Below are 25,289 nucleotides of genomic sequence, written 5' to 3'. Positions count from 1 at the left end.
GCCCAGAGAGGTGGTTGAGGCCCCATCCCTGGAAGCATTCAAGGGGGTGGGCTGCAGGGGGCTGTGAGTAAACTGGGGGGTTGGACTGGGTGGCCTTTTAAGGTCCCTTCCAACCAAAACCATTCCAATGTGAACAATACTAGTCTCAACATACTGCAGTGTGAAAGTTAAAGTAGGAATTAAAATGTGGAAAATGGCTAAAATGTTTTTATTGCAGTTGTCAGGAAGCCGTTTGTGTACTGCAGAAAGACCCTAAAACATCCAACCCCAGAGCAGTAAGAGTTTGGGAGCTGGATGTAGCTCCAAACCAAACAAACCAGACTGTGGATGATGCTGTTAGGTCTTCCACTCAGTTCTTGTGTCAGTGAACACAAAAGTTTTCACTGGGACATCTCCTTTTTTTCTACATAAGTTTCATAAATGCCTGTGTTGCTCATCCTTCCCTTCCCTTAGTGACTCAGGGGCTCTTGGGTCTTTTAAGATTACAAAGTTGCTTCTGTTTCTCAGTGAGATCTGAATCTTCTCTGTGGCCAGTCCTCATGGCCTTGAATTCAATGGCCATGAGTGAGCATTTCTTCCAGGAGTTTTGCATTTCTGGTGAATTGGGGACGCACTGAGGAGTGTAACATGGCTTCAGTCAGTTTCTGTGAGGAGGCAGACACAGCTCTGAGGAAGCTGTGTTTCCTCAGAGCGCTCTGTGGTGGGTGTATGTATGGGGACAGTCACTCAGAAAGGGATTATGAGAGGAGAATCCCAGGAATTGCCCGGTGTGCAGTGCCTGTGCTGTGCACCCATAGAACGTGAGTCGCTGCACACCACTGGAGTGCACAGCAGTGACAGAGTGGCTCTGCAGGGCCATCTTCCACTGCTGCTTTCAGGTCCTGATGGGAGCTCAGGAGACTACAAAAACTGTCAGAAAGGACAGGAGCTTTCTACTTAATGAATACCATTGTTCAGCCACAGCCATGGGGAGGTTTTTCTGTGCTTTGCTGCAGTGTTAGTCAGCTACTCCAGCCTCCCTTAGAGACGGTGCCAGCACAGGGAGTGCTGAGGAAACGCTGGCATCCATTTTCTGAGTCAGGATTATTTGCATTCTTGGTTAGATACATTGCAGACAATGCCAGTTTCCTGGAAGAAGCTTTAGTCAGTGTGGTGGTTCCTCAGGTGTACAGTTCATAGCAGCCAAGGTGAGGAATTGAAACGTTCTGTGGCCAGCGTGCTGACAGTGCCAGAGAATGGCACCTCACTGATTATGGGGGTTGAGTGCAAGGCTGAATCAGGGGAAGGACTCAATCAGAAAATAATTGAGAAATGTAAATGAACAAGGCCACTCATTCACAGGGGGCAATAAAACGTGGCAGTAAAAGCAGAAATTCTCCACATCAGTTTCTCAGGAAGCATTTCAAACACATAATTACACAGAGAAAACATTTTTAAAAATAGAGTTCCTAACTGTAAAATGCTGCCCAGTACTATTGTTAATGCAAATGATCAGCTGTGCATTTCAATGTCCAAGTTGAACCAAAGACACATAAAACATACATTGCAATCCTTCATGCTATAATGTAACACTGGAGAGCAGATACAGAGTGGCAGATGTGTTGTGCTGCTGAGCAGGAATAGAAATTCCTCTGGAGCACCGGGATGCTGCTCCCCATAAGATGCTTTTAATTGTTCACATGCTTAATGCAGTGGTAACTGTTCATTTCCAATAACTAGATAGTTGATCCAGAGTGTAGCCACATTTCTCTGACGTTTTTTAAGTCTAAGCATCTCATTTTTGCTTTGGAGTGTTGTAGAGATTTTGTGGGCTTGATCTTGCACAAGAGCATTTGTACATTATCTGGAAAATGTTTTAATCAGGGTATTGATGTTACAGAAGTAGCTTAGATTAGGTAGTACAATTAAAAACAATTCTGCCATGTAAACGTGCAGAAAAGTCAAAGGAAACAGGTTGATGGGTTTTGGTACAGTACATACTAAATGCTGCAGAATGTTAAGATTAATGGTTGAACTTTTTCAAAAACTTCTGTATGAAGGTGTTTGTATTTGAAAAACATGAGACAGTGGGATTGAAGTAACAGCTAGCAGTATCCCATTAGGCTATAAACTCAGTGGAAAGGAATGACTTCAAAAGAATAGTAACTGCTGGTAGCTGAAGCACTAATAGTCATCCTAACAGTTATACCAAGAACAGTGGAAACAGAGTCACCAAGTCAGAAGTTTCACAGAATTCTTTGTTCTTTTTGGAGGATAAACAGGTGAGCAGCTGTTCAGGTTTTACAGAGACAAAAAGAGGGCAAAGGGTTCATATACTCTATGCAAAAAAATGCTTTCACTATTCTTATCTTCCTGGAAGCAGTGAGTGAGGAACCCATGTTCCCTAATTGTGTGAGAGGTGGAGAATGTGTATTGAAATAGTTGTTCTTAACATTGTAAAACATTTATTAAAAATCCTTTCTGCTGAGTAGGTATTCTCTGTGCTGTTTCTCTCAGGATTCTGGCATGGAGACCATAGGTTCTCCAAGAGTTTATGGTGTTAGGCTTTTTGAGTTTGTTTTGCACGTTGTTCCTAGATTTCCCTGCACCATGGTGTATGGGATATCCCTCCCCAGGTCCCCCAAAACTGAAAAATGCATTTGTTCTTCTTTTCTGTCTAACCTAGATACTTTAATTTCAATTAGATCCTCCCTGCATCTCAAATCCTTAATAGTCCTGTTTCTGTATCTAACAGTCTTTTACTGTTGTTTTTACTGGTGGTTTAATTTCCTTTGGAAAGTCAAATTCAGGTTAGCTGCACATTCAAGAGTCTACAGCATAAATGCTTTTTCATATGTTTTTGGCTTTCTCAGAATACCCTTGGGATGGGTTCCCTTTTCTTTTTTCTTTTGTTGGTTGCAAATCTGGCGTGGTTTTCCATCCTGTTTTAAAGAAATGTAAGAATTCATCCTTAACAGAACTTGTGAGTTCTTCAGTACACTTGATTTCTCTCAGTAAGAAACTTGACAGCAGAATTCATTACCTTACACCCAGCAGAGGTACAGGAATTTTTAGAACATGGACCTCTAGGACAGGAGGGTAGCAAGTGGTGAGAACCTTCCAGCCTGTTGATGAGTGTCTAGTTTAAATTCTACCGTGGCTTTTACTAATGACAGAATGATCTGCACATGCAGGGTTTTCTGCCTGTTTTTACCTCTGTAGTCCAAGTGAGTTAGATCCTGTCCAATGCAGGTAATAACAGGCATGAATTGAACCTCTGTTTCAAAGCAAAACAGGGAAACATACGAGAAAAGCAGACATTAACTGCAGTCCTGCTGTTTGTTCTTGGGACCTCATGGAGCAGCCAGCCAAGGAACAGTTCATACAGCCTTGTTCAGCTTCATTGTTGGTCTGAAATACAGGAGTGATGCTAATCCAGTACAAACTCATATTGAAAAGTTTGATAAAAGTCTTTCTCTTTTTCTATCCTACACCAGCTGCACAAGAGGCAGAACCTTGGCAGCAGTAGTTAGCCATTTGGTCCTGCACCTCTCAGCACTTTCTGGTTGTTGCTGAGCTGAGTAGGTCAGGACCTTTCCTTCCCCAGCTCCTTGTCAGCTTCAGTCCTGCCACACACTGATTGATATCTCTGTGTGCAGTGAGCCTGCAAAAGAATGAGCTCATGTGAGGTCTTCAAAAAAGAGTGCAGAAGAAATACCTGATGTCTGTTAGGGGTAGTTGGACACCTCTTCCATTTTCAGGTTTTTATGCAGAGTCACATAAAAGGAGAATGTCAGTTAGTGCTGTAGAACCCAGTTAAGAGGTGAGTTCAAAGCTTTCAGAGCCACGGTCACACCTGCAGGTAAAAGCTGCTGGCAGCTGCTTGTCCCTGCCACATTCCTTGGCTTTTAATGTCTCCAGTCACCATCACCAACCTTGAAATACCATTTTGGGAAAACATAGAGCACTGTCCCACATTGGTTACTTTTCTTATCTTAATTCCTCTACATACATACTTTCTAAAAATGTCTATTTTTGCAGGATACCCGGGAAGCCTTCTCATAATGTACAAATCCATGTTATAATTGATATCACTATTAGCATCATTGAGTCATTCATTATTATTATGACTCTACCTTGCAGAGAGCTTATCAAAATGTTCTGTACTAAACAGTTTTGGGACACAATCAGCATACATTTCAATTTAGCGTGCAGACATTTTTAAAAATGCTAATCTCCATTTAGTACCAGGGGAGTTGGTCTTCCCAGATAAATAAAGCAAATCCCTCTTTTCTGGCAAACAGCTGTACATATCAATTTGTTTCCATTTCATGCTCATGTACCATGTAACAAACTCTCAAAGGTCTCAGTTTCCTTAGTTTAGGACCTTTAATATCTTCAGCGAATCAGATGACTTCTGATTCTTGGTGGGATAGTGTTGCTGCCTTCCTTGCTTTACAGAGCAAGAAGCTACTCAGTAGTGTTAAAATAATAATAAAATTAATAATAATTAAATATAATATAGATATATAAATATATAATAAATAATGAAATTAATAATAATTAAAAAATAATACCCACTTCTTGTTTTTTCTGTGAAAGTGGCACCCATTTGTCTTAATATGTGGGAAGGATGTTACCCTAAGAAGTAGCTTTAGTTTGGAGTTTCCCCAATTGCCATAATGAGCACCTGGTCTTAAAAGCTGAGGTGTTTCCACAAGGGGGAAAAAAAAAAGGTGAGTAGAAATACAGATAGTTTATTGATTTTAGAAACAGATAATATATTTACATCTCAGGGAGAGACATAGAAGAAGAAAAAAGCACGTGCTTACCCTTCCCATTGTGGACACAGGAGTAAAAGCCAGAGCACAGATAAAATACTATTTCACTCAAGGATGGGTGCTCCCCCTTCTTCAGGTCCCCTTTGCTTAAACATTGAAGTAGAGTCCATCCACAGGGTAGTTGGGAATGGTGGATTTTTATTTTGTTGTTGTTAACAAAAGACAAGAGAAATTGCCTGCTTTTGTGTGCTTCTGCATTTCTACACTTTGAGATGAACAGGTTTTAACTTTTTAGTTAACTTCTGGTTCTTTGTCCATCCTTCTGACTGCTGCCTCATTCCCATGCTCCAGGCATTTGCTCAGGCTTTACAGGGATATTTTAGATTCTGGGATCTTTTTTACATACAGAATGAGCAGTAGAAAAACGAGCACCCCTTTATCCTCCTATGTGCAATTCCAGACTGGTCCTTTCATGTCCATGTGTTCTGTTATTTCTGTATAGAGAAATCTTGCAGTGGAAGAGCGATGTCCAAAGCAACTGCCCCGTTCTGAGGAGCAGTTTGTAGAGCTCCTGTGGTGTTCTGTGTGTGTGCTGGAGGAGCAGACTCTCTAATTGCAGCTCTAATAAGCTGGTGAGGAAGCACTTGGTGTTGCCAGGCCAGCTGTGTGTACAGGTCTGATGGGGAAGGTTTCTTGTCTCAGAAGCAGCAGCAGCAGCTCGTGTGCACCACCCTGGTGACTGCAGACAGGAATGGAGGTGGGAATTCAGAGTGGTACCAGGAGCTCAGTGCTGGGGCAGCACCCTGCTCAAACCTGGAGTTTCTCTGTCTTAACACCTGTTAGCTTTTTCCCCGTTGCGTTAAAATCTTTTAATACTAGTCAGTTGGGCTTCATTTTAACCAAAATATTATGGGTAATGGAGCCTTTTTTTTTTAAGGCAGAAGTACTGCAGTATCTATTGCAGCCCATCTTACTTTTCACTATCGCATATTTCACTGGTGTCACCCTCTTCTCAGTGCAGGGGAGGAGGAGAGAAGTGTGAACAGAGGTTCATAGAGGGAAGGGACCTCAGGAGATCAGCTGGTCCAGCCTGCTGCTGAAAGCAGTGTTATCCAGGGCCCCACTGACTTCACTGTTTGCTTTTTCATTTTATCTGTTAGAGTTGGAACAGCCATGGGGAATTGATGGGTCAAACAAAGCAACAGTGTGTGTGAAGCTTACTTACGTAAGGAAGCTGTTTGCTACAGTGCATGCTGCTGCTATTCTATACTTTGGCTATTGTTGGCTCTGTTGATGCCTCATTGCTTACATTCAGCACAGGAATGTATGACCCATCTTTTCCAGTTAAAAATGGAATTTTCTTCAGCCTGCCTTCCAGTTTGTCAGCTAATGGAAAGGATGTTGTGTTTTGTTTAAGAAAAGAAAGAGAAAAGGAAAACCTTTATGGGTACTTACAGACAAAAATAAGAAATGATTTCAGAGGTGCTGAATACAGAGGTAAATGGTGGTGGTGGTGTCAACTGCATACTGCATCCATTGTAAGATCATGTGCAGTTATCCATCCTGGCAAATCTGTGTTGTCTTCTGCCCAAACTACACAGCCCTAGGCATCGTGCAGGGCTGTGAAATAAGAGCTCCTCAGCAGCAAATTGCTACATGCCTTTCATGCTTACATGCTACATGGAAATGTCCCAGTGCTGGGATTACTGGGTCACATACAGGAGTCAGTGTGCTTACAGGTGCCATAAACACTTTGGACTTACATACTTTTTTAAATGTCAGTTCTTCCCAGTCCAGGGATTAAATTACATTGCAAGCGTCACACGTGATTATGCTTTTAATTGTTCACAAAATTACCCTTCTCTTTCAGAAAGACAGAACCTTCCAGAATTATTTGATAGCTCTAGTTTAGTGGCTCATTGGAAACTTAAGCACATAACAGTAGTTTTTTCTGGAACATTTAAAATCTTTGCTGAGGTTTTTTTTTTTTCTTAGGGCAAGAAAAAGTGATGTGTATTCCTTCCTTGCCATTTGGTGCTTACTGTCCAATATAAATTATATTCCCAGAGAAATGGAATGAATATTATGCTGTTAAAAGGGAAGGACTGAATTACTGGAACCAAAACTGGGGGAAGCACAGTAAAAGCGTTACAAATCATAGATACTCCATTAAAATATGCCTCCTGCCACATGGCTCACTGGAGTATGAGCAAGGCAAGGAATGGAGAGTGCAGCTCTCAGCAGCACTGAGAGCTCAGGCTGGAGCTGTGGTGCTGCAGGCAGCCCTGTCAGTGCTGGTGCAGTTCTGCCTCAGAGATCTCCATTGCTCAGGCTGGGGCTGGCTGTATTTCACTTCACCCCTGATCACAGTGCTCTGGAAAGCTTATGGCTTAATTGAAATCTCTCTGTTGCCATTAGCACTGTGGAGCCTTTCATGTGGCAGGATGGGTATTTCTGGTGTGGCACAGAAAAGCAATGAGGTACATCAGAAATTTGTTCAGAACATCCCTGGACTTCAATGATACGTGTTAGATTGTGCTCTGAGCTCTGCAGGCACAGGGGCAGGGCAGCAGTGCTGGGGTCTGTGCCATTCTGAGCCTTGAGGAGTTCAGTGATATGTGTTAGATTGTGCTCTGAGCTCTGCAGGCACAAGGGCAGGGCAGCAGTGCTGGGGTCTGTGCCATTCTGAGCCTTGACATTGGTGTTACAGTGTCAGACCTGCTCCTCTTGTCATGCATGTCCTCACTGATAAAGCACAGTGACAGGGGAAAAAGTTTGGGATCAATTGGTTCTTGATTGCTTCCCTGAGTTCTTTTGTTTTCTGTTTTTAGAATTCCTTAGGGTTCCATGGGTATATTTGAGTTGAGGTTCTGCTTTTAATGACAGCTTCCTTGCTTTTGGTTTGGGGTTTTTTAGGTTAGCATTGCTTGCCAACTTGAATCACACCAGGTTGTTTCCTTGAAAAGTGTGCTCAGGGTTGCAGTGCAGTGATGAAGGGAGGTGGACATAAGGAGTTGTAGTGATAACAGGGAAACTGACTCACAAAAAAGAAACCGTGGAAAAATTTAATCAGAGAATTGGGGGAAAAAAATAGCCTCCACTGGGCCTGACAAGTGGATGATGGTATTTGTGAGTCCTTTTTACCTGAAAAAATGTGGTAGAGGTTGACAAAACTGATGCTACCTAATTTCCTGAGAAACCCTGGGATTTCCAGCCTATTCTTAAAATAGAGACAAAGGACTCCCTTCATTATATTATCAACAAAATCAATGTATATGAGTACTGAAGGGAAGTGTGTTGCAGCAGGGGAGTGCTGTGTATCCTCTAGCACATGGATTGGGTTGAAATTGTGGTTTTACTGCACCATTCCTCCAGTGTAGCCTAGCAAACAGCAACAGGGCGGCCTCCAAGGTAGCTGCTGTACCAGGTCCTTCAAGTATTAGGAAATTGGGGCAGTAATATTAATTCAAAATGCGTTTGTTGCTCCGAGTGCCTTGTGGTCCTGGTCTTCATGAGGTAGTCTGCATAGAATTACAGAAAATAGAAGAAAACCTGATTATTTAGCAGGTTGAACATAATTCTTTTGCAAAGTAGAAGCCTTCCTTTTTGCGGAACATGGTCCAGCATGAAACGGCACACGAGAAACGATCATGTGGGCCAGTGTGATCAGCCTTTGAAATCTCCTGGAATCTGCTGCAGTGTTAAATGCACCCACAGGAGTCCCAATTCCACATCAGGATACAGCAGAGGATGTCCATGTGAGGGACAGGGAGCCGCTGGAAGGATCCGGAGCGAGGCTGCGGCACCTGGGGCCGCACACAGGTCTCCTGGGCCCTGCCTCGGTCACCCTGCAGCCAGAGCAGCTGGGGAACCCCACCCCAGCAGTGTCATCCTTTCCCAGGAGGATCCTCGTTCCTGTGAGCAATCTCATCCCTTCCCAGGAGGATCCTCGTTCCTGTGAGCACAGGACTCCCTGCTGGGGCAGCACAGCTTCGTGTCAGAGCCCCTGGGGGGGCCGGCATCGCGTTCCTTCCGCGGTATGTGTTGTGTTTGTCACACCCCTGCCTGCCTCTTGCCTCCTTTCTGAGCAGCCTGTGCTTTGTGCATGGAGGAAATCAGCAGGTGTCAGCTGTATGTTTGCTGCTAATGTGTGCTCAGAGTGGGGATTGGACCCTTCTGCCCCAGGGAGAAGCCAGGCTGGCATCACATCCCACCTGAGCAGGGCGTGCTGTGGCTGGGAGCTCGGCTGGCCCCACAGAGACCTGTGCCAGATACACTCAGAAATGCTGGTGGGTTTGGGAAAGCTGCATTCCAAATGTGTAAAGAAACAAGCATCAGACTTAATTAACATCCAGCAAGTGAAGAACAGACATGAATAATTGTGTGCTGGTTTAGTGAGGGAATGTAAAACACAGCAAAGGAAGGTAAGGCCATCGTGGTACTGGCTGTGTGCTCGAGGTGATGCGTGGTCACACCGGTGCCCTGGACGTGTAGGAGTGCTCAGAGGGCAGCCAATAAAACATCTGTGTGTCACCTTGGTGAGTGGAGCCGGAAGCAGAACTTACCCAGATTTTAAGCACAGCAACATCAGTGGAAGTTGTGAATTAATTTACCAATGCTGGGGTTTGCAGTTAATCACTTATTGCTGAAATGGAGCCAGTCCCCAAGAGAGATGAAGCCTGAAATTGTGTCTGCCTAAACTTAGGCTTTTCTTTCCACTTGGTGGTTCCATTCCATTAGTACAGCCTTAAACCTTGCATCTTCCAGCTTCCTCCATCTCGAACTGGGCTGCTTGATTTGCTCGTGCAGTTAGAGGAAACTCACAGGTCAGAAAGCAGGTGACTCACCCTGGTTGTCCTTTAACTGCAGAAAGGGAGTTATTTTTTCCTGAAGGAAAAGATCATCCAGCATGATAGTGTTGGTCTTGTTTCCATGTTGGAGTTATTAAATGGCATTATTAAATTGCACCGTGCATTTGTAGAACATACTGAATTTATAACTCACAGGACTGTTTTCTCCCTCCAAAATTCTTGTGTTTCTCACCTGGTAGAGGAAAACTGAGATGAAATTTTAGTTTGTGTTTAGTTGATCAGTAAAAAGCTGCTTTTTCTCCTGGTATTTCTCTTCCAGAAAGCTCAGCAGCAAGTAGTACCTGCAGCCCAGCTCTTTAGAGGTGGAATGGTTCAGTCCTACTCAGCCTGTGGGATTGGCAGGTAGCTCAGGGCTTTGGCAGGCAGCTTTTACCAGGCAGAGTTCAGCTTTAGGCTGTGATACATTTCTGCTCCTTTTTGTTTATTCTTGGGTATGTTGATGAGCTCTGAGATTTATCTCCTGCCTGGGGAAGAAAAAAGGTTGAGCAGTATTAATTGCCAAAAAATACCATCCTCCACAAAGAGGTGAGAAGAGCAATTGAAATTCCTGTCAGGGACCATTCAGCAGCCCACACAAATAGCTTACCACAAAGATGTAGTATAGTATTCTTTGAGGACTCCTGGTGCTGCATCACAGGCATAGCTATGCATTGTCCTGCCTGACACAGTGGTGGTTTGTTGTGTCCTCTCAATTTCTTTACCTTTCCCTCCTTTTTTTGTTTCTTTTCTATTTTCTCTTACCTTACAGTTTGTCTTGTGTTGTTTATATGCAGATTCCCTTCTCATGCCTGATGCTAAGGTAATGTAGGAATTGTCTTTTGTGAAGTCTGAAAACTGGCCTCCCCACAGGGTGCCAGTCTCTTTGGAAAAGGATAACTCATACATGAATTCTGAGTTTTAGCTGACCTAAGATAAATGCAGCAATCAAATACATACTCTAAAGATACCGAACTAACTCTTACCAATACCGTCTCCTGTGCAGATCAGGATTAACTTAAGTAATTCCCAGTGTCCATTTGTCTGACCTGTTCTTAGAAACATCCACAGCTGGCAGCTGGAAGGTGCCTTCAAGCAGTCAGCCCCACTCCATTGCCTTTAGAAAGTTCTTCCTTCAGTCCACTCCACACATCTCCTTCTGGCATCCTAAAGCACTTCATGTCCATCAAGGATGGATTATATCCTTCTGCTTGTTTCCTGTACACTCAAAGTTTGGGTTTGTTTGGAGGCTTTTTCACGTTGTGCTGCTGCTTATTGGATCCTGTTCTCCAGCTGTGTCCTTCCTTTGGGAAGTGCAGTGCCCAGCCCTTGATACAGCACTTGCAGTGGAGGCTCAGCTCTCAGCTGAAGGGAGGGCATATTTCATAAGGTTTGCTGTCTTTGTGCCAGCAGGTACTTACAACAGTCTGCTTGCCTTTATTTTCAGGAATGTGATGCTGCTGCATCCTCTTTAGCCTGTGCTGCCCTGTAATTCCTAGTGCTTTTCTAGCAAGTATTCATCATGTGTGTTTTTCTCTTTGCATTAAAGAAAAGGTCTCTGTATTCTGTTCTGTCATTGTAAGAAAGACTTTTTAAAATCTATTGCCATGGGATAAAAAATATTTCTATCAGTGCCAGTTACTGATTCAGTTTAGGCTGCTTATGATTAATTTGTGTTTAGATTCATTAGTTCTTGCTGTTCACTCACTGTTCAAGTCAGGTAGTAGTGGAGATGTCTGAAAGACCAATTTCAGCCCATGCAACCGAGCAAGGTTTTACTGAGTTAGGATTGGTTGCAGTAATTCAGCTCCATAGGTACCTTAGTTAAAAATAAAAGAAATGAGGGGTTTATGTGCCAAAATGAGCAGTGAGAACCTCCAAAATTCCCTAGTTGTTTCAGCAAGTGCACTCTGATTTACTGCAGCACAATAATCAGATCATTAGAAAATGTGACCTATGAGAAAAACACCAAATGTGTTAGTCCTAATTAGCCCAGGGAATCAAAGGGGAGAGAAGGGAAGATGGGATAGTTGTTTTCATTGATGTAAAATCTTGGTGTACGAGACTGGAGAAAATCTGTTACATATTCATAATGGATACAAGGAAAATAAACTTGACTGCAGGGGGAAGATTCAGTTTGGACATGAAGAAAACCAAATTTCACATATAAGATTTTTGATCATTTTTCATACATATTAAGTCTCTCATGTCTGACTTTGTGCCAATTTTCTCTCTGTTAGTCTGTTAGCAGATGACAGAGTTGAGTTGAGTCTCTCCTGTTTCACTGGGCAGAAGAGGCTGTCAAAGCTGCCTATCGTGAAAAAATGTGCAAAGTACTGGTCTGAATAACTTCCTCATTTGATGTCTTAGAGGGGAATATTCTGTACTGCCTTTCACAGAACTCGCTCACAAAACCTTCCCAGATGGAGAATTCATTTCATATACAAACAGGAATTTTAGCATCTACAAGAATTCTTAGGAAATCATGTAATAAATAATTTGTTCAGAAGCTAGACCCGAGCTAGTGTTCTTTGAGGGGCAGTTGGGTGGGTGGGTGTGTGTTTCATAATTCCACTTTGTTTGGAGAGGCTGCTTGGTGTGGAAGGCTCTCTGCCTCCCAAATCCATTAGTGATGTGGGACATGAGGGCTGGTTTGCACAGGGATGGCCTTAATGGCTCCCTTAGTTCCATGTCAGCTGGCACTGAGCATTCACTTGAGCACCATTGGCTGCTGAATGACTGAGGGTGGGCGGGTGCCTGTGCCAGGCATCTGAAGCCTCTTGATAATTAAAGTGATGGATACAGGATTCATGGCTGGGGTGGTTTCATTTCCATTGCCTGAGTGTCTGGGAGGAGTAGCTGCTGAAGCAGAATTGTCAGCTCCTGGGTGGGAATGTGTGGGAAGCATGACAGCAGTGGTACCTGTACTCTGAGGAGCAGGCTGTGCTCACAGTGTGCATTTTGCAGTGAGGCAGGAGTTTGTGATGGACACGCTTGTTCTGTGTATCTTTTCCAGAGATGATCTGTTTTCCTTGCAGCTCACAGAGTACAGAGGCTTTGGATGAGACTGGAGAGGCTTGAGCAGATGTTGAGGTTGTAGTTAATAATTTCATCTACTCTGGTTTGAGAAATGCACTTTTCACTGGCAACCTTTTGCTGAGGAATATATTAATGTATCCAAGGGAGATTCTTTAGTGTGATCATTTAGCATAATTCATGTGACAGAAACAGATTGATCTGGCATGTTGGAAATCTTTGTTGAGGGGGCTACCATTGCTCAGGCTTTATTCATCTGATAAACCTACATTTCTTTTGCAATTCTGAATTGTCTCTTTTTGTCTCTTGTTTCTTGTCCTTTCTGATCCCTGAAATGTTTTTAACACCATCAAACTGAGATACTCGCTGCACCTTTTTTACCATTAATATATTGATGTATTCCAAAAGCAGTTTCTTTCCTGCATTTCATCTGTCTGGAAACAGTGGTTTTGTTTTGGCTTTGGGATATACTCTCCTCCACAAAAAATGGAGGCTTCTACAGAGGAAAGGGAGATTCTGCAGGAAGGCAGAATCTGTCATGTGGTTTTAAAGTAGAATTTCAACTCTCTGGTTCTCGAAAGTGGATTTATCTTGCCACTCCTCACTCCATCCCAGGACGTTGTGTGCTGCTGCCGAGGAAGGCTGCTGGCTCCTGCGCGATGTTCTTTGTGCTGAGAGCCCAAGGCCTTTGCAGCTGGTCTGCTCCAAAGCCAGGCAGCCCCAGCTCGTTCTGTTTGGAGCTTCTGCCTGCTTAGGGCCAATATTTGTGTTTTCCCTGGGTGAGTTCTAGAAGGTTCCCTTCAGCCCATTGCTGCAGAGAATGTCAGTGCACCCAGCTGCAGCCCTGCCACTGAGCCCCAGCCCTGCCCTGCCTGCTGTCCCTGGGGCTGCAGAGTGCTCCAGCCACCCCTCTGCTCTGCTCTGCCCTGCCCTTCCCTGCCTGCTGTCCCTGGGGCTGCAGAGTGCTCCAGCCACCCCTCTGCTCTGCCACTGAGCCCTGCCCTTCCCTGCCTGCTGTCCCTGGGGCTGCAGAGTGCTCCAGCCACCCCTCTGCTCTGCCCCAGCCCTGCCCTTCCCTGCCTGCTGTCCCTGGGGCTGCAGAGCACTCCAGCCACCCCTCTGCTCTGCCACAGCCCTGCCCTTCCCTGCCTGCTGTCCCTGGGGCTGCACAGTGCTCCAGCCACCCCTCTGCTCTGCTCTGCCCTGCCCTTCCCTGCCTGCTGTCCCTGGGGCTGCACAGTGCTCCAGCCACCCCTCTGCTCTGCTCTGCCCTGCCCTTCCCTGCCTGCTGTCCCTGGGGCTGCGCAGTGCTCCAGCCACCCCTCTGCTCTGCTCTGCTCTGCTCTGCCCCAGCCCTGCCACCGAGCCCTGCCGTGGTGCTCCTCTGGTTCCCAGGCCAGCCCAGCCAGGCAGTGCTGCCCTCTGAGCCAGCACCATGGGCCAGGCTGGCTCCAGCACGTGTGACACAGTGACAGGAGCCCCTCTCAGTGGCACCATGGGCCAGGCTGGCTCCAGCATGTGTGACACAGTGACAGGAGCCCCTCTCAGTGGCACCATGGGCCAGGCTGGCTCCAGCACGTGTGACACACTGACAGGAGCCCCTCTCAGTGTCACCATGGGCCAGGCTGGCTCCAGCACGTGTGACACAGTGACAGGAGCCCCTCTCAGTGTCACCATGGGCCAGGCTGGCTCCAGCATGTGTGACACAGTGACAGGAGCCCCTCTCAGTGGCACCATGGGCCAGGCTGGCTCCAGCACGTGTGACACACTGACAGGAGCCCCTCTCAGTGTCACCATGGGCCAGGCTGGCTCCAGGGTCACTGGCAGTGTGAGCAGTCAGTGCTCAGCCGCTTGGTTCCTCAAGCCTTCATTAAAAAGGAGAGCCACTCTGAATCCCCACAGAGGCAAAATGCAGAGCTCCTCTCTGGCTGCCTTTGAGGTTAGCCAGGCCAACAGTAAAGATGTTTGAGTTTATCTTTAATACATGCAGTTGAGAGGGAAAACAAGGTCTAATCTCTTCTCATTTTCAAATGTTGAGGTGATGTTTAGAAATCTATTTCAAACACAGCTATAAACTGCTCATATATAAGGCCATATATAATTTGCTTTATGAAGATTGCTAGCAAAAACAATGGCTTAATTCGTTTTTCATGATCCATTTTTAAACAGCTTAACAAGCATTTCCATTAACATGAATGTCTTAATTAGCTTCCCACTAGATGGAGCAAATGTGTGTCAACCCAGCAGAGGAAACAGGGAATACATTTTAGATGGCTGAAGAGCAAATCACTTGTATTAAAACCTCCGGTTCTATTCTTGTTAAGTATTGGTTTTCTGAGTTGAAAATGGAAGCTTCTAAGCCATATGGTGATTTTTTCTTAATTAATAAACATAAGTAGAGGCTGTGCTTTGCATGAAGCTGTGTAGCAGTTGTCATGGTTCTTGTGGAATCAAGGCAGGGGCTTGGCTTAGAGCAGAGCTGTGTGATTGTAATAACCTGTGTTTGATCATACTTAGTTCCTAGGGATTTGAAATTCTTTTGTAAAAGCTACACCTAAAAAAGGGCTTCCTTGGAATGAAATACCTGGAAAAGAGAATCTTCCAGGTTCCTAAGTGAGTCCTCAGATAGCCTGGTGAAGGATTTGCACCCCTGAAATCTTAGCTTTTTTTCTGGTCATGCTGCTGGTTTTATAAAACTGTGTCCTTGTTTATAAATCTTACCCTGCTGGTATCTTTTGACCCTTTTGGCTGCAATGCTGTTACTAGATGGGATTTTCAGGCAGCTCTCAAGTTTCCTCCAACTTTTTGGAGTTAAAGATATGTTCAGAGCTTTTGTGCAGCATAACTAGGTCAGTATTTCCAGGAGTAAATCTCTGTTTGAATTGCTGTAGGCCTTACGTGAGAGTGGCATACATACGAAGTACTGTTGGGGAAAGGAAGGAGGAAGCAATGAAAACAAGGCTGAAATGCATGTTCCCAGCACAAAAAAATGTAGCTTAGGATAGAAAACAGGTTCTAAAACTCTCTGTGCCAATTTACTTAGCCGTGCCAACTTCACAGTTTTTCTTTAAAAGGATTTTCAGAGGGCAGTATTCAGAATTTTCACTTGAAACTTCTCAGTTATGCTCCTCAGCTCAGGTCTGCCCTGTCTCCTGGCTGGTTGTTGAGAAGAATGTTATTCTGAGGTATGCCCAGTGGGACCTGGAATTGTCACCTGGAGTCAGGATATTGATCTGCCTTGATGTCTCTAATGGTGATTAATTTTAACTTTTTTAATTTTAATCTCCTGGAGCAGAATGTTGTGACTTGTGAAATGAGCAAACCAAACCTCCAAACATCCAGTAACAACGAGGCAACTTTTGCCCATACACCATGGGTTCACAGCATTTCTTAGTTTTACTCTTCATCCTACAACATCTTTTATTATTGAAAATAATTAAGTGTTTCAGTGTCAAAGATCACCACTTATTCTTGTAATTAAATTCCTTGTTCTTCACCAAAGTTTATATTTTCACTGAGCTTAATGGGAATTACAACTTTAATATATAAAAAAGTATTCTGCAGAATTTTCTCTGTTAGTAACAAGAAATGTTTAGTGTCTACGTTTGAAAATGAAAATGCGTACGGGCTATGGCAGGATAATGATTTTACTGTCGTTTGATGACAAATGCCTTGCCAGTGCTTGATGACAATACTGCTGTCAAAGACAGAATTCTGCTCTCTGCCTTAATTAATCATGTGTTGGTTTTTTGTTAACAAGATCCCCAGTAGTGTGGTATGCTAAAGATACCATTTTAAGGGAACTGCCAAGAAGAGATTTCAAGAATAGGGATGGTATTTACCATGGCATTGAGATGTCACAATATTGACAGATTAAGGATTTTAATTTGACCTTTATGATGTGGGGTTTCTTATTCTCAACACTCAGCTGCTTTTAGCAAAAACACGTACAAAGTACTTTAAATGACAAGATACCAACAATTATGTGAGGCTCTTACTCAGCTAGTCAGAAGAGATAAACAATGCTTGCAGTTTCTTGTTCTCTTTCTAGTGCATCAAAACTCTTGCTCTGGCAGCGTGTCATCTGGCAGAATTAAGTGTGGGATAATGGTGGTGTTGTGACTAATACACAAAAATATCACTGGGTAGCTAAATATTTGCAGAGCATGATATTTTTGTGATACATGTACTGTGGTTTGTTACACTGAGTGACGTGCAGCCTGACAGGATGAAACGTTCAAAATGAAAATTCAAAATCTGGGTGTTAGGCAAATGTCCACAGTAGAGTAGATAATCTCTGTAAACCCATAGTGTGCTCACTGAAGGACATAATAGACAAACTCTGATCCTCCTGGAGTGCATGCAGGCATTGCTGCTGTTGCTGTGGGATTTACCTAGCACAAATAGCTGCATTTGCAGTAGTAAAATGAAGACATCACTCATCAGCTTAGCTCCTGTTAAGGTGTTAGTCTGCTCTGCCTTTTAGTATTGATCTGTGAAAAGGAATGACTGATGGGGCTGTTAAAACCAAGATAAGATAGAACATAAGAGCATATAATGACAGTGTGAAGGTCAGCATTTAACTGAGCGTTAGATAAGAGGAGATGGCTTCCTTTCACACCATGGTGCCTGTTTGTCCATTTATGTTGTGTATGTGCATTATCTTCTAGCAGCTGAGAGCCTTTATTGGCAGGATTGATGGTTCCATGGCTTGTATGTGACGTTTACAAGCAAATGATACAGATAAAGCTCTTTGGATAATCACTTTTGAGGAGGATTTGCATAAAAAAACTTTGTGTTGGAGAAGATGCTGTGAGACTTGGTCAAACAAATTGTTCTACAAAGCTCGGATTAAAAACCAGACACACCAAAAAGCCCATTTGCAGCCAGTTAAGAAGAACTGGCAGAGATCTAAAGACTAGGGCCAGACCTTGGTTTTATTAATTGTTCTCTTTAAAACCCTTGTAGAAAAGCAAATTAAAAGGTTTGTCATCAGAAAGTGGTTTTCATTTCATAGATGGAAAGGTAATTCATATCCTGAAATCACCTGGGTGCAGTAGTAATGACTTGTTGTTGTGGCTTGGAGTTGAGCACCAGCAAGGTGTCAAATTCATCAATATTAGACTTGGTTATAAATACGACTTGGAGTCCTCAGCCTGAGTTTTCAGTAGCAAACCCACTGAGAATGCAGATTTATTACAATCATCGGAATGTGAACAGGAGTACATACTACTTGTGTAGCTTGTCAGCCACAGTAATGGAATTACAGCCTGGAATGGATGGGTAGGAATAGAAAGTGTTTTTGTCAGGATCAGCAAAGGCTTTTCAGCAAGGGCTGGAATCTCCTCCTGGGCTGGGGCAGGTGTCCTGTGTGTCCTCGTGCCTCGCTCTCACTGCCAGCTGCTCCTGCACCTTGTTTGGAGTGTGGGCTGCTCGGGCTCTATCTTGGAATGAATTCACTCTCCTCCTCCAGCACCTCTAGGGGAGACTATTCAAGAGTTCTGCTCCTGTGGCTGCTGTAAACTTCATTTTTCTCTGTTCAAATTTGTTTCTAAACTCCGTTCAGCACTGTGTTACACATGAGTCTGTTGTTGCTGACTGGAGTCTTGTGCTTCATTTTACCCCTCAGCATTCTTCCTTCCATTTACTGGAGATCCCATTCCTAGTATATCTCACAGTGAATTTGCCATTTCTGTCTCGTGTTCATTGTGTCACTGACTACAATACTCAGGTCTCTCCCTCTCCTGTCACATGCAGTTGTGAGTCTGAACCAACACTCTCAGCTTCCTTCCGTGCTTCTCCCTCCTCTCCTCCAGCCGTGCTGCAGTTTCTGTTTGTTGATGTGATCATGCCAGCTCAGCCATGCAGTCATCAGTCATTCCTTTTGAATAGCCACGTGTTGGCACGTGGAATATTCATATAAACAGATCCAGGTGTGTCTCAGGTATGTAATGAATAGTGGATCACAAGAGCAACATGAAAAGAAACCACCAATTTTGCTTAGGATTACAAGGAGAGAAAACAATTGAGTGACTACTTCTGTTGTTCTCATTATTGCAGTAGGGAGTTTTTTCAGTTTTTGATGTGTCTGAAAATAACAAGTTTTTTGTGATTTAAGCTTTGATAAATCAACAGCTTCCCTCTGCTTGTAAGTGTCCTTTGTCTTTAATAACTGGAGAGGTTTGTTCTGTTTTCCTGAGTTCTGTGGTGCCAACAACTCAGACCATGGCAGATGTGGGCTTTGGAGAGCATGACCTGGGCAGAGCTTGATGGGAGTGCAGTCCTGTGGCTGGGAGAGGGCTTTCTGCAGGGAACTTCTCACCCCAGCCACAAACAGGTTTCACTAACATGGAAAGGACTAGGCAATTTCAAACCAAAAAGGTTTCTGACAGCGTTCAGGCCATGAGGGGTTTGGGAGAGCAGCACTTAGAGCCTGAGCCAATGTTCTGCATGTGAATAAGAACTGGAGAGGGAATCCAGCAGCTCAAGGAGATCTCTGCTCTGCCATTTGCACTTTGTAAAGTGCCAGAGTGGGTTAAGGCAGTGATGATTGCATCTTTGGAAGGCACTGAGAGGTGGCTTATCCTGCTGTCCTTTTGTTGACCTCTTGGCTAAGGTTTCCATGTTGAGGCTGGTAATATTTACATAGCTTGACTTCACAGGAAAAAGGGATCAGTGGAGTTCTACAAAATTCTCTTGATGGCCCTAAAATAACCATTTCTGTAAATATCTACAGTTTGCTATGAGTTAAAAGTGGTATAAAGCTCTTAAACACATTACCTAAATATTACCTAAATTTCCGTTATGTATAATGTGACTGACTTAAAGTTAATATCCATTCTGTCCTGCCACATTTTGAGTTCCATGTCTTATAGAAGAAAGAATCCCTATATTGGAAATGTGGGATTCTCCTGTTCACCCAAGAAGAAATGGTGCTCTGCAGCCATGAATTCACCTTTGTGATCACTGGGGGGGAAAATGCCAAACTAATTTTATGAAATTGCCACGTGGTTTTTAAAATTGTACTAATAATCCAAGTATTGTTTAACTTTAAAAGGAAAATTATTTCTTTTTTCTGTAAACTTCATCAAGGCTCCTACCTGCCTGAGGGAGTCAGTGTAATCCTGAGAAGCTGAAGTTACTCTGTTTTAATACCCTTTATGTTATTAGTCCTCCATTAAGTGTCAATTAAAGTGAGTTTGCAATATTTTTTTTTATTGCAGGGATCTCCACCACCACCAAAATTTCATTTTGCTTTCCTACAGCAGCTTTTTCCAACACTTTTGTATGGTAACAGCCTTTGACTGCTGTGGAATTCTTGCTAGCTCTAATTCCAGTATTGAAACTTAGACTTCATCACAGTGTTAGTCTTTGCCTGAAAATAAGATGTTCCTTTCCCCCAATTTGGCAGTGTAGCTTTATGCTTATCTTTGTCCCAAAAATTGATTGCCTGTTTTCTTGAGGAAGTTTAGGTGTATTTATCACCCCCAGCATTCTATTTCTGCCAGCTTGTGCGCCAGCATCGAGTTATTTCTCGCAGTGTTACAGAAATGATGATTTTCTTCAGTGAGTGAAATTGTGCTGCTGCAGCATGGAGTGCGATTGGAGCCTCGTTTCAAGGCTGCAGGTGAGCTCTGGGGTTCAGGTACCGCCCTGGGGCCACAGAGGAGCTTTCCCAAAGGATGCAGATGCAGCAGGTGCATTTATTCAGGGTGGTGCAGGGCCAGCACCGTGCTGTGGACCCTGAAATAAAACGGCAGAACCTCACAGTGGCCCTCTCAACAGATCAGCTTTGTGTATGCCTTGCCAGTAAAAACAAAGTAAAGGTGGGAATATACAGCAGTTCTGGATTAAAAACATTCTATTTGACTTGATTGGAAATGGGGTAAAAGTAATGGCTGGGTTTCTTTCTGCCTGTCTTTTACTAAGGTTATCTAAGAATCCTGGTGTTGTCATGTTTCTCTTGGAATGTCAGGCTTTTGGGGGACTCAGAACATCAGGATTTCCCTCTAATTGGAACTCTAGATGTCAAGGTGGTGGTGGATCTGTCACGAGCTTTGTGGAGCTTGGTTCTATATACTTTTGCTTCTTAAAAATGTGAATTTACTTGATAAAGGAAAATTTCACGAGTGCCCTATTGCATTGGCAGAATCAATATTATTTTTTAAGTGGTTCATAATCACAAAAACCTTGTATGCTTCATTGTGCAGTGTTCTGCTGATAGAAGAAGCTTGCTTTTAATGTTTTATTTAGTGTCCTTTATAAAGTCATGTTCATTGTGGGTTTTTGCTGCTATTTAGGATAAAATTCAGAACCTCTGCATGAAACCCTTTTTATTTTAAGAATACTTTGGTAAAAGAGAAGCAGTAAATAAATCTGAAGACCTAGATTGTATAGAAAATTTCTTGTAGTAAATGAAACAGAATCACAGAATCAACTGGCAGTTGATGTGACTAGAAGGAGCAGCCCGTGGCATATGAAATAATGCCATGTATAAAAATAGCAAATTAAGGAGAGTTATTTTTTCTGGCAGTGCAGGAACTCAGTAGTGCTTAATGGAGCTGGTAAGTGAGGCATTCACAGTCCATTCTTGTCATGTAAAGGTTTCTTGTTAGACACCTCTGGTAGCAGCAGTTTAAACAGTTTAGTGAGGCTGGTGTTGGTCACACCTTACCTTGGAGCAAATGGGTGTGTTTGACACGAGCAGCCAGGTTCCTTCCCCAGTGTGCCAGGCACTAACCCTGTGAGCAGCCAGGTTCCTTCCCCAGTGTGCCAGGCAATAACCCTGTGAGCAGCCAGGTTCCTTCCCCAGTGTGCCAGGCAATAACCCTGTGAGCAGCCAGGTTCCTTCCCCAGTGTGCCAATAACCCTGTGAGCAGCCAGGTTCCTTCCCCAGTGTGCCACACACTAACCCTGTGAGCAGCCAGGTTCCTTCCCCAGTGTGCCACACACTAACCCTGTGAGCAGCCAGGTTCCTTCCCCAGTGTGCCACACACTAACCCTGTGAGCAGCCAGGTTCCTTCCCCAGTGTGCCACACACTAACCCTGTGAGCAGCCAGGTTCCTTCCCTGGTGTGCCAGGCAATAACCCTGTGAGCAGCCAGGTTCCTTCCCCAGTGTGCCAGGCACTAACCCTGTGAGCAGCCAGGTTCCTTCCCCAGTGTGCCACACACTAACCCTGTGAGCAGCCAGGTTCCTTCCCCAGTGTGCCAGGCACTAACCCTGTGAGCAGCCAGGTTCCTTCCCTGGTGTGCCAGGCAATAACCCTGTGAGCAGCCAGGTTCCTTCCCCAGTGTGCCACACACTAACCCTGTGAGCAGCCAGGTTCCTTCCCCAGTGTGCCACACACTAACCCTGTGAGCAGCCAGGTTCCTTCCCCAGTGTGCCACACACTAACCCTGTGAGCAGCCAGGTTCCTTCCCTGGTGTGCCACACACTAACCCTGTGAGCAGCCAGGTTCCTTCCCCAGTGTGCCAGGCAATAACCCTGTGAGCAGCCAGGTTCCTTCCCCAGTGTGCCACACACTAACCCTGTGAGCAGCCAGGTTCCTTCCCCAGTGTGCCAATAACCCTGTGAGCAGCCAGGTTCCTTCCCCAGTGTGCCAGGCAATAACCCTGTGAGCAGCCAGGTTCCTTCCCCAGTGTGCCAGGCAATAACCCTGTGAGCAGCCAGGTTCCTTCCCTGGTGTGCCACACACTAACCCTGTGAGCAGCCAGGTTCCTTCCCTGGTGTGCCAGGCAATAACCCTGTGAGCAGCCAGGTTCCTTCCCCAGTGTGCCACACACTAACCCTGTGAGCAGCCAGGTTCCTTCCCTGGTGTGCCAGGCAATAACCCTGTGAGCAGCCAGGTTCCTTCCCCAGTGTGCCAGGCACTAACCCTGTGAGCAGCCAGGTTCCTTCCCTGGTGTGCCACACACTAACCCTGTGAGCAGCCAGGTTCCTTCCCTGGTGTGCCAGGCAATAACCCTGTGAGCAGCCAGGTTCCTTCCCCAGTGTGCCAATAACCCTGTGAGCAGCCAGGTTCCTTCCCCAGTGTGCCACACACTAACCCTGTGCTGCCTCTCCCACAGACAGCCGAGGAGCTGGAGGATGTGTCTGACCTGGAGGACGAGCAGGATGCGCGCAGCCGTACCAGCGTGCAGACGGAGGGCAAGACAGACCGGGTGAGTGGGACCCAGGGCAGGGCCTGTCTGTGGCCAAATGCTGCCACAGGCACCAGTGCTCCTGAGTTTGTAGATTCTTGATATCAAAATGGAGTAAGAAATGATCCACTACAGCTTTCAAAGATCATGGTTTCATGTGTGATATACTTCTCCTCTAATAAGTGTCAATTAAAGTGAGTTTGCAATATTTTTTTTTATTGCAGGGATCTCCACCACCACCAAAATTTCATTTTGCTTTCCTACAGCAGCTTTTTCCAATACTTTTGTATGGTAACAGCCTTTGACTGTTGTGGAATTGTTACTAGCTCTAAATCCAGTATTGAAACTGAGACTTCATCACAGTGTTAGTCTAAAGCAGATGTTTGCTAAATCAGAGTACTTCCTTAAAGGGAATGCTTTTCTTTGAAAAGAAAACTGAGTACTGCATACTTGAGGGGACCCAAAGCAAGCTGATGCTGAAGACAGTGGCAGGTAGGGAGCTAGCTGCTGTCAGCAGTCAGAGGCACAGGTTGGTGCTGTGGGGAGGTGTCTCTGGGTGTGCTTCTCCTCGTGAGGTGGAAGGGGCTGTTACACACAGACTGTGGTTAATACAGCCACAGCGTTATAGTATGGACATTTCTAGCTTTGTTCCATTTCTCCCTAAAATAATACAGTTACTGTAAATGTTCCTTTTTGTGGCATCTAGATAGAGGTCATGGCTTAAAGCCTAATTGTTCAGGAACAATTTTCCTAGATTTCAGCTCCTGTTATTGGGGCCATAAATGGCACATTACCTCCCAGGAACAACAGAAAATTACAGCTTTGACTAAATTACACATGTATGCACTCAGCCTAAAGTATCATATTGACAGACACCTGCACGCACTTTTTTAAAAAGGATGTCTTAAACATCTTAAGGCATCTTCTGAGGTCCTAAAATCCATTTGCTGCTGCAGCAGCAAACAAGAGCAGTGATTTAAGGCCTCCTTGTTTGGAACTCTGTTTTATACTGATAGTTGAAGATTTGTACCCAGAAGCTGTTTGGCAGTCTGAGGGATCTGTGTAGGGAAGACAGAGGTTAAGGTTTAGGCAGTGTGTGGTTTTGTGTGGTGCAGTTTGGGTCCTGTTGGGAGGCTGCTGTGTGCAGTGTTGACAGAAGTGCTTTGGCAAGATTGCAGAGCAGCCTTCTCTCCTCCTTGAGCTCTTTCTCTTGGGCATTTCAGCTGTAATAATTCAGTTTTATTTATACATATCTGGCTCTGTATTCATTCTGCATAGGAGCACTCTTGATTCCTCTTGCTTTGTCAAGAGTGTTGTAATTTCTTCGATGTCACATCTCTCACTGCTCCAACAGGGAGCTGGTGCCTTTTTTCTTTCTGTTTTTATCACAACTTATAAAACCAGATGTGATGTGAGTATGCCACTTGTAACAAAGGCTACATCTTAACTAGCAAATCCTGTTCCCCTTATGTATGAAGAAGTTATGTATTATTAATCACACCTTCAGACTCTTATCTCCATAAAGAGAGAGAGTAGAGGTTAGTGGTGGTGAGATAGCAGGACTGAGACTTGACCCCATGTTTATCTTCCTGACTCAACTTGAAAATGTTTCTTCCTTGATCTTTTCCCTCAGATAATCTCCTGTTTCTGAGATGAATACGATAGTGCCTGTGGCACCATCCCAGGCTGGGGGATCCAGGTCAGCTTGGGCAATGTGCTGTGAGATCTCTGGGTATTTAAACTGCATAAAAATACTGCTGCTTATTTGTAGGGTGATTTTACATCCTTGAAGAAGAGGTTCCTTAGGATCAAACCCTTAGCTGCTACAAAACAGGCACTGCTCGTGGATCCAAGGGCTAGTGCAGTTTTCCCCAGCTGAAGGCTAGCTCTCCTCTGGTGCAGGTGTGCAGTTTGTGGAAGCTTATCACAGACTAATTGATGTCTTCATGATCAGAGTAATCCCTGAGGGAGGTGGTGGCTTCCTCTTGGGGGGTTCTGTCTTGAAGAGAAGCCTGAGTAAGATTTTACCCAGTTCATTTTCAGCCTAGAAGACAATGTGCCTGTTAATGATCAGTGAAAATTATTACAAGTGTTTGAAGTTGGTAAATTAGTGATGAGAACAGCTTGCTTAATTTCTAAGTTGCTGCTGCAGGTTAAGGGGAACATATTGAGGAAAAGGCAAAATATTTTACCTCACAACTTAATCCATGTAGAAATGGCAAGAGCAGAACTCTCTCAGGCAGCCACACACACATTTTTTTTCTCTGAGTTCTGCAGACAGTTTTGTGAATGCATGGACAAAAATGTCTGAGCTTATGATAATTTTTTACACAGTTTTGTTGCACAGTGTGTTTGTGCAACAATTTGGGCAGATAAAAAGTTGTTTCAGTGTGTTCTATGAATGAGAAAATCTAGGCTGTTATTTCATTGTTTTATTTGTATCTCATTTTTAAATACAGCAGTTAGTTATATAGCTCTGCAAATCTACTAAACTCTTGAGAGCCC

At 44.3% G+C, this 25,289-nt stretch overlaps 1 protein-coding gene across 2 annotated transcripts in view; it reads left to right on the top strand.

The window, feature by feature from the left end:
* Positions 1–25,289, top strand: part of CTNNA3 (catenin alpha 3) — a 397,084-nt gene that overhangs the window by 319,038 nt on the left and 52,757 nt on the right. For both annotated transcript variants that reach the window (XM_058841820.1, XM_058841819.1), the window contains exon 14: positions 22,713–22,805. In XM_058841820.1, coding sequence (XP_058697803.1) covers positions 22,713–22,805 — 93 coding nt within the window. The remainder of the gene's footprint in view (positions 1–22,712; positions 22,806–25,289) is intronic.

Source organism: Poecile atricapillus, chromosome 6, assembly GCF_030490865.1.
Source record: "Poecile atricapillus isolate bPoeAtr1 chromosome 6, bPoeAtr1.hap1, whole genome shotgun sequence".
Classification (NCBI taxonomy): Eukaryota; Metazoa; Chordata; class Aves; order Passeriformes; family Paridae; genus Poecile; species Poecile atricapillus.
This window is presented reverse-complemented; position numbering and strand designations above follow the sequence as displayed.